This window comes from Dromaius novaehollandiae, chromosome 3, assembly GCF_036370855.1.
Source record: "Dromaius novaehollandiae isolate bDroNov1 chromosome 3, bDroNov1.hap1, whole genome shotgun sequence".
In the NCBI taxonomy this organism is placed as follows: Eukaryota; Metazoa; Chordata; class Aves; order Casuariiformes; family Dromaiidae; genus Dromaius; species Dromaius novaehollandiae.
Window position 1 is genome coordinate 51,640,132 of NC_088100.1, and position 14,040 is coordinate 51,654,171.

The 14,040-nt window shown below is 37.2% G+C and overlaps 1 protein-coding gene across 1 annotated transcript in view; it reads right to left on the reverse strand.

Moving 5' to 3' along the window:
• Positions 1 to 3,022: 3,022 nt before the first annotated feature.
• Positions 3,023 to 14,040, reverse strand: part of SLC22A16 (solute carrier family 22 member 16) — a 38,887-nt gene continuing 27,869 nt past the window's right edge. Inside the window, exons 5-8 of the mRNA XM_026119990.2 lie at positions 13,114 to 13,241; positions 12,625 to 12,734; positions 12,022 to 12,121; positions 3,023 to 6,778 (exon numbers count right to left, since the gene is read on the reverse strand). Coding sequence (XP_025975775.1) covers positions 6,587 to 6,778; positions 12,022 to 12,121; positions 12,625 to 12,734; positions 13,114 to 13,241 — 530 coding nt within the window. The 3' untranslated portion in view covers positions 3,023 to 6,586. The remainder of the gene's footprint in view (positions 6,779 to 12,021; positions 12,122 to 12,624; positions 12,735 to 13,113; positions 13,242 to 14,040) is intronic.

A 14,040-nucleotide genomic window follows, 5' to 3' on the forward strand; every position in this document is an offset into this window, starting at 1 on the left:
GCCCTGGCCCTGATCAACAGGAGATTAACCGAAGCTATTCTGTACCTAAGCCTTCAAGACATGTTTTTGCTATAAAATGTCAGCACTTTCTCATAAAAGATGGGAAAAAGCACAAGAGAGGACATGTAATAAGCTCCACATAATAGCCCAACTGCTTAATACCCCCAGGATGTTTGTGAATGTATTATTCTGTTTATTGTGAGCAGTATGTAATTTTGAATTCACAAATAATTGGCTAAATAGTACTCCAAGTGCATCATTCACTCTATTTATATTTAGAGAATGCCCCTGCCAGTGAGAGTGACTATTATATCTTTTGACTAAGTGTAACTCATGGATTGGTCGTGCAGGAAAAGATAGGCAGGCTTCTGGCATAAATCAAATGCAGCACTGACAGCACTTGGAGCTGTTTCTGAACCATGACCAGCAGTGGCAGAGCATCTCAGCACACCACTAAAGCCAGCCAGGGCAGTGCTTTAGAAAGGCTATCTTTTAACTTAGGACTCCCTTTTCTTTCTGTACTCTTTTGAAAAGAGCAATAGCAATAACCAGAAATGACCTATATGAACACAACGGTACAAGCCTGTTTCTGATCTTATGAATGCAAGGGATCCCTTCTCCATCACTTCTTCTTTAACCAGTTCCAAAATCAGGTCAATCATCATTGTCTGTGGCAAGTTATCATTTCAGCAGAGAGGCTGCACCTCTCTTCATTTTACTGTTTCCCATGATATTTATTGACTCCTGGGGGAATTCTCTTAATGCAAAGCAAGATACTGGCAATATGGACATGCCTATTGAAAAGTTTTGTTAAAATATTTACTCAGAGTTTGCCCATTTATCCTTGATTCTTTTGCTTGATAATGATTGATTCAGTCAAAACTGCTTTTCATTCTCATCATTGGCAATGAGACCTTGGGGAGAACCTGCATCTGAATTGCCCCTTGGTGCTAAGTTTTTTTCAGTCCTGTGCAAGTGAGTTCTTCTACACATGAAATACTATGAGGCAACATTAATAACTAGATGCCTGTGAATACTCCATGGTTGGATCCTACTTATCTGCAACAAACACCCGAACATTATCCAAGCCTGAGTGTTAGACAGGAATGCAGAGAGAAGTGGTGGTTTGTCACTAAATGAGATATTTCTCATTACTTCTGATTAATCATAATCCTTGTACATTTAAAATAAAAAAGCTAGTAATTTCTTTGAAAGAGCTCTTTTGGTGTACACATCTCTTTACAATCGTATTAATGCATCAATCATATTAAGAAAAGGATGTGAGATTTTTTTAGGCTTGATTTTTCTCAGCTTGACTGAAGCCAGTGCTCTTGAAATCAGTATCAGAGAGGATTCAAATTTCTCACTTTTAGCAAACAAATATTTGAACTGGCTTTCAGTGAGTTGTTCTTAATATTTTTCATCTTCTACATACTATTTCTCATAACAAAATCTTTCACTATGGTTACCTATAGAGATGAATGTAAAGTACCTTGCAAGGATGCATGAAGCAGTTATGGCACAAGCTATGATGAAGCCATGTGATTGATGTAACTTGATCAAAAAAAAAGATTAATATGCGTGGAAAATAGTGTAACTTGCATTAATTTGAGATTTACGGGAAGTAGAAGATAAATAGGTGCCTGAGAGGATATAAGAGAAGAAAGCCCAAAGAACAGAGCTACAGGTTGTCACAACTCTCATTTTCCTTGCACTGTCTGCCCACTCCAGTTCCTGCATGAAGAAGCTACAGTCAGCTTTCACATCCACTGAACACCAAGTGCATACAAGTTACATTGCTTTGTCATTCCTATAGTTACCTACTCTCTCTTTGATCAATTCACACCCATCCTATGATACCCGCAGCTATTTTTGTCACTACTGACTTTGTCCCAGGGATGTCTGTCCCAGCCAGCTTATAGGAATATTGGCCAAAAAGAATCATGTTCTTCCTACAACTGATATGCAAAACGACACATTTTTAATGAACATTTTGTCATAGCCATTGCCTAGCACATTACCCAAATCTTGATTTACACCTACAAACACAAACAGGAGAATGACACACGTACGATACTTGCCAGCTTAAAGCATGCGAAAGGCATCAGGTGTGCTGCTCTGCAGAAAGGGGTGTTGCATGGGATGCCGCAGTGCCTGCCCAGCCCCTACAAGCGAGCATATACCAAACAGAGACTTGATGACTGTAGGAGTTCATTAAATTAAGGGGTAACAATTAAATCATGTTAAATAAATAAAGTGTTTGACCTTACTCTCATATGTAATTGCAGGTAATAAAAACACAACATTAAAAAAATTCCATTATTAACTTATATTGTATTAAATCCACATATTCTGGACAAATAAAGTCCTTCCAGAGAGTACATACCTCCCCTACAGGTTACCAAAATCCACATTTCACCTGGTACAGAAGCTTGCACAAAATACTTAGGTTACGTAGATGTGCTCTAACTTTGCTTCATGAGAGGTGTAGCACAGCAGCCACTGCTTCACTGCATTCACTACAACTTTTCTTGATAACATAAACTTGTTCTTTTATCTATGCTCATAATCGTTTTTTACAATGTGTGTTTACTTTCTCCCCTATGAATCTGCTGTGGGATTTAGATGAGCATCTTGAAGGAATGTTTGAACAAGGGCATAGGGTAAATCCAGGCCCTTTCTTTTGCAGCCACCAGCATCTTGCATTTTGTAAACACACAGGCCTTGCGTGCTGCAACTCTAAGCAGCTGTGTGTTAAGAGTTGGTAGCAATAAGCTGTGAAAGATACAGGAGGATGCCAGGGTATCCTCCATCCCTTTTAGCCCCAGGCTGGGATGTCAGACCATCTGCTGTTTCCACAGAGCACAAAACCTCTCAGCCTGCAGGCACGGTTCCCTCCCTCGTTCAGACATTCAGGGTACCGCATGCTGCATTTGACACAGTGCACGCAGTTTGCACAGCCATTTTTTCAACATAATTGCTTAAACTATAGAAATTTAAACAAAGAAATTAAAGTCAGACATTCAAGTAGAAAACATGCCTTTTAGTGTAGTTTTAAAATACAGTAGATTCAAAATATCAAACACATTTACTTACTTTTTTTTCTTTAGTTAGCATTAAGGTAATAATAATTCCTCTCATTCCCATTATTTAACCCAGAAAGTAGGCCCATGACAAACTGCAAATCTGTCTAATAAAACATGATATCAATTTAGGACAAAAACATTTGTTATTGTAGCAATAATGTAATGATAACCAGCAATTAAGGCAGATCAGAATTCAAATCCAATATCTTATCAAGCCATTATATATTTCCAGAGTTATTGATCAGCCTAAGAAATTTGCACTGAGATAGAGATGACAAATACAAACATAAAAAAATTTAAGGACTCAAATAAGAAACTATGAAAAAGAATTCTTTTTAATGAGCAACGAGGAAAAAATATGCTCCAAAGGAATAGAAGCATTTTTTCACAAATTCAGTTACCTCTTTAAAGAGGATTCAGATAATTTAGGAATATATGAAAGAAAGAAATCTACTCATCCTTTCTACAGTACATTTATAATGTAATACTAGTGTTAAACATATCCTTGTCAACATGGAAAAACCAAGCAAACAGAAATGCTACAGACAGACATACACATGCTATTTCCTTTTTACAGTAATAAGCTTCTTCAGCTAAAAGAATAGGGTACCCCAGAGCATCCTCAAAGCTACTCATGCATTAAATCACAAAAGGTGTACCTGTAGGACAACAAACATTTTATTTCCAGGAAAAAGTGACATCATTAGTTCAGAGAAAATCCAGGTCTCAGTTGAATCAAAGACCAAATAACAACTGGCTTCAGTGACAGGAGGAACAGGTTTTAAGGGTTAAAAGCCAACAAGCTACATTTTGTGTCAGAATTATCATTAAAAAATTGTAGCCTGTAAGGATTGTTCAGGTATCCTTGAGTATTTAGGTCTTTGCTTTTTTCTTTTTTTCTTTACCTTCCATATTCTGATTACAGAAGACCTGGTCTCAAGTCACTCAAGTCAAAGTAATAGATAACATACATTGACTGTTCACAGAAGGATAATCCCCAAAACAAATTTTCTGCACTCAGGTAAGGAAGTCAAGAAATTAATTTTAATCTTTCTTTAGTAGCTTGTTAGAAACATACTGTACTGTCCCCAGCACTCAAGACTAAGGTGTTTTAGATAGGACCATGTGCTAAAAAAGGAGGAGTATCAGTGTGAAATAACCCTAGATAATGCAACTACTTGGAGCTTTGTGGGGGAGGGTAGTTGTAATGTCAGCCAGTCCGGACTTTTGCAAGACATTTTCCTTTGCAGCACTGTTAAGCCCTTGTTAAAGGCAGGGCGTGCAGGGTTTGGAAGCGGATGCTGCAGATAAGGACAGCTGCTCTGCCCTGGGGAATGGAGGGGAAAAGTAGTGGAAGAATACTAGGTCTGCTCTTCAGCAAAATAAAAAGCCATAGCATGTGAGTAATTCCATCTTTAGTCATCAAAGTGTGTATTCAAGCACTCCTCTGAATAATGATGGGATTACTCACATGGTTAAGGTTAAGCACATGCTTTTGCTGAATTAATATCTCTGGACAGAAGCCATAATATTCTACACAGTTCTCTTCTGAGGTTTTCTCTGTAAATATTGGAACACCCACATAACTCGGGGGGAAAATAGAGATACCATTCAGCTTTACATGGAATTCTCACACAGAAACTCCCTAAATTTAAACTTGTTGATTTTTGTTTGGCTTTGAAACACATTAGACCTCACATAGGATATGATCTCGTCCTAAATCCAAGACCAAAATGCTACTTGGTACTCCAGGACCATGCAGTGGTTGAAGAGAAAATCTTTATTTTCTTTTTAAACAGATATAGACCAAATTCTGGTTTTAGAAGTCATTGAAAATAATATGACCGTGCAGACGTAACAGAAAAAATGTGAACAGTGACTTATACAGCATATAGAATATTTAGCTACAGTAATTTAGATGTCTTAATTCAGGGTACATGGCCAAGAAGTCAAAAAGGGAAGACTTGTTTTGATGAGGTTGTACCAGCTAGCTCGAGAAAAGGTGTCTAGGACAAGAAAAATTATTATTTCAGTCTGGAGATGACAGAGTTCACACAGCCCAGACAGTGGAGGGCTCCCTCAACCCAGACATACACAAGCTTTCTGGGCTGCCTGCCTCAACTCAAGGGTGATGGAGAGATGAGGATACAGGAGGGGAAGAAATACCCGGGTCTGGAGGTACATTGAAGAAGGAGAGCTGGGACAAGAAGCCATAAAAGCAGCAGCCAGAATAATGTATTCAGAGCTGTATTCGTTTTCTATGGTCCACAGTCATCAGACACGATCGCTGCACCAGCAGGTAAGTATTGATGCACACACAAGGTGTGACAACAGTGTGATGCTCACAGACAGTTGGACTAAAACTACCTGGAGGTGGTACTTAAGCCTGTCTGTTGATCAGTTTCTTCCAGCTGCCATATTTTCAATTTCTAATTTTGTATCTGATTTTGTATAGTATGAGGAAAAAATGGAGCTACAGAGAGCTGACCTATGATAAAAATGGTGTGTAGGTACTGTGTCTGCCAATCATTTGTCATAATTAAATCCACCTCTGTAGAGAGAGCCTGAGTAAGACCTACATGCCATTTATTCTATTTCACTGAGGACTTGGCAGGACTAGGCCTTGTTGCAGGCATTTGGCAAAGCTGCTGGTGTAACTCTTAAAAGTTATGAAGAATCTGATGCTAGATCTGAGCTGAAATAAGTGAGAAGAGTGTGCTGAAATAACAGTCTGGAATGAATACGATTTTCAAAGGCATCAGGTGTTACCTAAACGAAAAAGAATTTACCAAGACAGCAACGGATCCAGTGAATAATTTTTTCTAAACCACTAAGAAAAATACATCTGCCATTCAACAGAATGAATAGTATACAAACTATTTGCACATTCTGCAAATCTAATATTACTGTTTCTGTCAGAAGCTGTTCCACAGAATACTTTCTTTACTAAAAATGGCAGCTTTTCCAGTAGCAAATTTGAAAAATAAATGGAATAGATTAGTTTAGCTTTGAAATTATTGGTATGACTTGATGCAATATTAAGTCTTCTCTGTTGAATTATAACTATGTGTTTGAGTTTACCATGGTCTGATGTCTGAATCCTGTAATTGTTGATTGCAATAGGACAAGGATGGACAGGGCATTTTGTGGTGCGTTTACAAATGTAACTGCAAAGAATCTGAAGCAAAGAATTGACATATTTTTGTGTATATGTATAATCAGGTAGCTTTCAAAATTTATAGTCATTCCAACTGGTCAAAACAAGTCAGATAGGTTTTCTAAATTCTGAGAAAGTTTGAGAGAGGATCTGGAAATCCCATCAACATTTCTGCAGGACCTGAGTCACATGGAAAAGGCTTTGTATACTTGCTCTATTGAAAAGGGAAGACTGGATACAAATTAAAAGGCACAGATATTATAGTACGGTCACATTTCTTGAATAAAATGACCTTAAGAATTATATAATGATTAAAATCAGGAACAGCCATTTTGCTGTTGCTTTATTTCTCAGTGCTGGCTGTTTCTTGACCAAACATCTCTATCTTTTCTGGAGGAGTCTTCCCTGAACAGTTTTCTTTGTTTCTTCCCATTTCTGTAGCTTCCACGAAAGTATTAGTCAATGGTTTTCCAAGAGTTTCTGGAAGCATTATTGTTAATATTCCACTCAGAAGAGCCATGATTCCAACAAGCAACTAGAAGAAATAAACAGTAACTGTAAGGGTAGAAATGTCTTTCAAGTTACGCAAATCTTTGATCTTGCTTGAGAGTGCACTTAAAACAAAGAGCAGGAAACTGTAATGTAAAGCAAAGATCATAAGTCTTAAATTTTGACTGTATGAAAGATCTGCCTCTGTGAGTGTAGATAAAAGATTATACGGCAAAGTTAATGAAGAGCAAATGAAGTGTTTTGTTCCACAAGGGATCAATACAGCACAAGGAGGAAGAATTCTGTCTGAGAAAACAGAATGCATATATCTTTATTTGATATCCCTCTTATCAGATAGGTATTTAAGAATTGGTTTCAGGATTGCATACATTCATTTTACATGCACTTTCATAGAGCTAAAACTTCCTTGCCATGCATAACCTCTGCTCATTCTCAAGCTCCTGAAGCTATTCCCATGGTATCCAGGCGCTTGTTTCTCCTGTGCAGTCACCCTGCAGTTTCTCAATATGGATCCTAGGCCTGGAACCAAAAAGGTAGCTGAGTGCACATCCCTGCTCAGGACAGTACTTCAGCTCATATTGAATCCAGCTCTTAATAAACTTTCTTGAACTGCAGTCAAAGATCTGGCAAGGGTGCAGGAGTCTACTGACGTACGCCTTGTGATCGTGTCTTGGATTTGTCCATGGTGTACACACTACCATAACTGCAAGTTACTTCAGCGTTAGCGGTGCAAGGATTGGGATTGTTTGGAGTAGATACCGAAGTGCACAAATGCTCCAGAATTATCTTTTCTTTTCCTTCGCTTCTGTGCCTTGTTTAGTAAGAACATTTCACACTTTACTCCTTTGAAATACAGAACAAACATTAAACCCTGACTTTCTTCCATCGCTAGACTCTAAATGACCTAAATCTATTTTGAAACTAATGCTTACATACAATACATCATGCCTGGGCTGAGTGTTTTCTCCTGTTTTACAACTGTGTACTGTGATACTATATTATCCTTACTTTGCCCTATGCTGATTCTAAGGTCTGCCCCATTTATTTAATTCTTTCTTTCCGAGTGTGAGAGAACATCTGGTATTACTACACCTAGGTCTCTCGCACAGAGACAAGGACCAGCCAGCTATCACCTGCTTCTAAGTGAGAACAGCTCCTTAAGTCAGAAAGGAGCTTTAAAATTGGAATTCTCCATAGTAACCCTGAACGGAGCTTTTTCATGTAAATGCACTATGCTGCCTTTGCTTCCCTCTGAGTTAAGATGACAGCTTGTCTCAAGAAATCTTTTGAGAAGCAGAATTCAGACTGTTGCATACACTCTTCTTTTTGGACTTAGATTGAATATAGAAGCTGGCAAAATAAAAAATTAAGCAAAATACCGTTCAATACTGCAGACTACAGTGAAAATAAAAGTCATGCTCCTACAATGAGAAATTACCAAAAAAAAGTAGCAGTAATAGGACCAGCGGAAATAGTACTGAGTGACGATCTGAGCGAAACCCTTGCAGACATATATATGGCAGAAAGGGTATTTAAAAATATATTCTGAGATATTCAGCTCTCATCTCTGAGTGGCAAAACTCTTCTCCACTATTGAAACATGGTTTTTCATAGTAAAACGGGCTGAATAGTAAAATGGCAGTTATTCCTCAGTAACTCTCTTATACATACCCTTTAGGCTGTCATAAGTTCAGATTTGAGGAAACTGAGGGCTACTAAAGGATACTGAAGCTCACACATTACTAATTTCCTTGGTTACCAATACATTTGTTGTATATGAGAACGGGGTCACTACCGATGCCCAGCAGAACAAGGTTAAAGCAACACTATGTGCTTTGAATGTGTGTGTTTTCTCTGTTCCAGTTAGTCTTTAAGACACTTTGCATTCTTATCAGGTTTTCCTTCCTCATGAAGCTATCCCTTATTCCCCTGCTAACTGTCCCTATTCTGTAAGCATAGTCACCACCATCTTTCCTGCCTTTTAATCTCGGCTCTCTTTACTCTATTTCATCATCATGTGTTAGTTTCCTTTTTCAGCGTGAAAAAGCTGCTGCATCCAAACTGCTAATTTATTGTGTCTCTCTGACTCTGCAAAGCATTTTCCAATACTTCCTACAAAAAGGCAGACTATGGAAGAAATTAAGTCACAGTATATTGATGAAAGGACTTTTCAAATAGCACCTACATTTTCAGGGGCAGAACCCACAATTATCAATGAAGTTACTCACATTTAGTAGACAGATCTTTCACAGGGTTATCTTGGCATCCTTCTTCATGAGGTATTTGACATAATTTAGCCCTTTGCTTGTTCTTAACAAATGCGCGTATTATGCATGCATGTAATATTTTACATATAACTCAAGATCAGAAAATGCTCTTCTCATGTAATCAATTAGGTAAATGTTTATGGATTAAAGTGTATCATTGTGCAAGGTATTTAATTATGTTTAAGCTCTCTTAAAGTTAATGGGACAGGAGTACCTGCTTAAAATCATTGCTTTTTCAGGGTCTTAATTTAAATCTGACTTTCTGCTAGGTCAAACTCTCAAAGTATTTCCAACATTCCTGTATAGCCAACAGTTTCTAACAGCTACCATAAATAACTTCAAACATCAATTTATCACCAATTTTCTTGTGTCTTCCACCCCTACCTGAAGCAGCAATTTTAATTTCACACTGGTCTAAAGGCCAGGATTAAATACCCATCTAGACCAACGAAATTTCCTTCAGAAATAATACTTTGTACTTCAAAGAACCAAAGATTCTTCTGTTCTGTTGATCAAATATTTTTATATCCAAACCTGATGGCTCAAAACCAACTTAAAAATGTGATCTTATCTACAAAATTCCTACTTAAAAAAAAAAAGATTAAATTTTATCTTGAAAATTCAGTAGTATTAGACATAGGATTTGCACTTATTTAACTTAACTGACCTTGATGGAGCTATTTTTTTTATTTGTACTTTATGGTTACCTGAGAGAGAAATCAAGTCTGTTAAAGGGCTACTGTAACATAATGCTTAACAGCTGAGAAACACAGATTATATGTAGAGCATTTCTTTTACTCTAAGTTTTCTAGAAAGTTGTCACACAAAAGCATATTTAGCTAGTTATTCAAGATTTAAAGGCATTCAGTGGGATATCTTGCATTACTCACAGGTGGCAGAGCTGTAAGTGAGGTAGACTGTCAAACAAATAGCAGTATTAACTGCTTGATAATGTGTGGTGTGTACAATAGATCAAAATGAGCTATATCAATTTACTTAAAAATGTAATCCATTTCATTTCACTTTCATTCCAAAACACTTACGTTAGCTAAGACTCGGCATGCTGTGCTCCAACAGAAGACATGTCTATTTAATAAACTGATAAATACTTTTTAGTAGGCGCTAATAATGAAAACATATTCACAGTTAACTGCTACACAGCTCCACAAATACTCTGAATACTTTTTGTACACTGTTCATATTTGAAATATTTCCTCTCATTTATACTGTCATTTGCACTGCTCTCCCAAATGTTTCAACATTCCCCATCTGTGGTTTAACTGCAGCACTTTTGCACAGATAAACCTTATCTCAGCTAGTAAAGGCAAAACACTGACACGAGCAAGAGAATGTTCCCCCAGGATCACCCTCTCATGCAAATTTTGATTTCTATGCCTTTTGTTCTGGGTTGATATCTTGGTTTGTGTAGAGCTATTATTAAGAAAGAAAACAGTTTGTGGTCTGCTTCATCTTCTTAAATTTCATCCCAAACAACCAGAAGCAATTCATTTAAATAATGAACCAAGTCCCAAAGAATTCTCTCAAACAAATCTCTAGCATTTATAACTGCAAAATCAAAAGGACACAATGCCAGTTCTGTAGGAAATTCAACGTGGGGGACAAAATTAGAGTAAGAATCTAGGTCAAAGACTCATCCCATTATGTTTTCACCTTCTGACATATATTATCTATATATAACATTGGTTTGCTAGTCATAGTAAATTCTAAGGGTTTTGGAAGAACCAAAACTATTTTTAAATGGTTAATAAGCTCATTCTCTACTTAAATCCTTAATACAAACGTTGTAATTACTTATGTTTCTGCATATGTGGGCATAAATTACCCTTCAGAAGAAAAAAAGTATTGAACAGCTGCAGGACTTCTAAGTAGCAAGTGTATCATAGCAGGAATATAATGAAGAAATATGTTTCATTTGTGAGCAGAAAATAATTAAAATATTTTGTACAAAATGGATTTGAAAAGCCACATAATGTAGAGGAAATGCCCAGACTCCACAAAGGAATAGTCTAACTTGTCTTTTCCTGCGGTGAGTGGAGCTACAAGATAAGGACCTAATGGTAGCATGACCTGGAATCTCCTACAAGTTCTATGTGCTTAATGAATCCAAGGGTTTCTGTTGCTTGTCAGAGTCCCCATTAAATTCATCAGCAAACCATTTTCTTCTCTTTTGTCTCATGAGTTGTTTCTTCAATGGTTATACACTGACTGTCAATACCATTTGCTCCTAAGCACTTCTGCTGTCTCATTACTTGGTTGTTTACAGCCTAATACTTTTTAGCCTTTCACAGGGCAGAATGCTCTGGCCATAGGTAACTGGCATTCATGAAATATTATCTATGACGAGCTTTTTCTTCATGAAATGCACTTTGGTTCATGTAAAAGAAAAATGCAAAAAAGGTGCTTTGGGACAGCTTTGAAGACCAAATATAGTAAATATATGAAATTCTTGATCTTTTGGAAGGTTATTCCAAAGATGCAATGTCCTGTGGAAACCATGGAAAAGATTAAGGAATAATATTAAGAAAAGTCTGGGAGCCATCCATGTTACATTCCAAGAATGGAAAAAATACTCTTTGACAAAAGGGTGCAAGTAAATTATCAGCATGGTCAAGAACTGCTAGGCTTGCTGAATAACTATAGAGTGAGTTGTGTCATAAATGTTAAACGATTGATAAAGGATGTTTTTGTAGAAAAGAATTTTATCAATTTTATGCTAGGATTCAGTGCATAACTATGTTTATTTCTTCAGTCATAACAACTTCTGAGAAGATTTTAGTGACTTAAAATATCTCTTTTGCTTATCTGCATATTCCTAACAGTATGAAGTTACTAAACTCTAAGACTTAAAATATAGAACAAGAATGGTTCATTCAATTCGCTTTTCAAAATAAAGATTCTTCAACTTTCAGTTCCTGAAAAGATAAGTGAGACACACTCCTTTTCAAAACCAGAAGCATTCGCTATTGAAATAAACACTTACAAGTGGCATGAAAATCCAGACGCTTCTCAGATATACACAGAAAGGAGCGACGACACTTCCTACACGGCACATCATGCTCCCACTTCCAACAGCAAGTGACCTACACATAAAACAAAGACTTTAATAAGAATTCTGGTAAATATGGCAAACAGAAATTCACAGACACCTACAACACCAGTAGGATGACATGTGTCTTTATGCAATTATACTAGAAAACACTGCTACACAATGTAAATTTCTGCTGTAGTGAAATTTAGCTGCTCCCATAATTAAGATTAAGTACAATCACCATTCAGTATAGATCACAAGCTGAACAACCAGGAGTGTTAAGAAAGGCATAAGCAACATTTAAGAAAGTATTGAGAGTTCTTCTGGTTCCTCAATGAAACCAATCAATGCACATGGAAATGCAAAATAAATAAAAATGTATTTTACAGCCAAATATTAGACAGCTGTGCAGCACCACAGAAACTCATCCCATCCCAAGGCTTTTGGACCACTGCCATTAATGTCAAGAGGAGCTGGATCGGGCCCAAGAACATAACAACAGAAAGGAAATAAGAGAAAAACAGTGGAAAATACATGGCTGGCAAAAGCTCTTACCTTACAATTGTTGGATACAGTTCTGCTGTGTAGAGATAGATAAGGCCAAATGCCACTCCTATTGAAAATTTTCCAGCCATATTTGCTAAGATAATTAATATATTGAAATCCTAATGAAAGAGAGCACAAACAAATAAATCATCAGAAAATGTCACTGTTCCAAACCTAATTTACATCTTTCAAAAGCTGTGAAACTTTTTTAAACAATAAGTATTTTTTTTTAATCAGTCTTGATAAGTAACTAGTGCCCATATAACTTTTTACCAGTCTTAGTTCATTCAAGCGCTCGGAACATTTCACCTGTGACTTCTGTGATGCTAGTGTGAAATCTCTAGTGAAAATATAGAAATTATCTTAGACTGACAGCCTCATTTTAAAGATGGTGTTTAATCAGCTACATGATTTAGAAAGAACAATTGCATTTACAGACCTCAGATTCTATAAAATAAATTTCTACTATAGGAACACTTTAAATGATATGTGACTAACCTGAGGTATGAACATAATTAAAACACAAATCAGTGCACTTGATAAAAGGAACGGAATGAGTGTGTTTCTCCTTCCCAGTTTGTCCATCCCAATGCAAGCAATGACATAGGAAGGCAACTCCACAGCACCTGTCAGTATGAAATTAATTTGGTTTTAACCCATGACGACATACTCTTTTAATAACTTTGACTTCCTCTTTGTGAGGATTCAGTTAATCTCGGAGTTAGACTGATTTTAAATGTAATAAGTAGGTGAAATCTGGAGATAAACAGTGTGTCGAGCTTACTCATTTCATCACAAAAATGACAACAGAAAGTAAAAATCATGGCCTAAAATGCGGTAGTGGCAGGTGAAGAAGGGACGAGTGAGCCAGGTTTTACAGCATAAAGAAGCTCCAGTTCAATTTGTGGTGGAAACGAAGCATAGAAATGGTTGGAAAATTACAGAAAAAAGCAAGGCCTTGGCCGTGCTCTCCCAACGCTGACATTTGTGCCTGAAAGCACTCCATTTGCCATTCTTTTGTTTCAGGTCTTTTCACACCAACAGCTTCGGAGTGCCCACTAGACACAGATTGCTGGTGTTCGCATTGACAGCTTGCTCAGGATTTGCCAACTTACACCTGGACTACAGAGCTGAAACCAGCAACCTCCCCCGGGTGCAGACATCACACTCCAACAGGAAAGGCCAAAAATGGTCTTTTCAGTTCTGGTTTCCTCTGACTCAGCTCCACAAATGCTGACTGGGGCTTCATCTTTCTCTCTTCCCCATTAAAAAGAGGGCAGCCGCTTATGATATCCCACTGTCACCAACATTTTCTAATGTCTCTTTCCAGAGAAAAACTTCTGCAGCTATAATAGAACTGGAGTTTGGCTAGAACTGTTTACAACTCCTGTTTAAACATGATTTGCTCTGGGACAAATTATACCG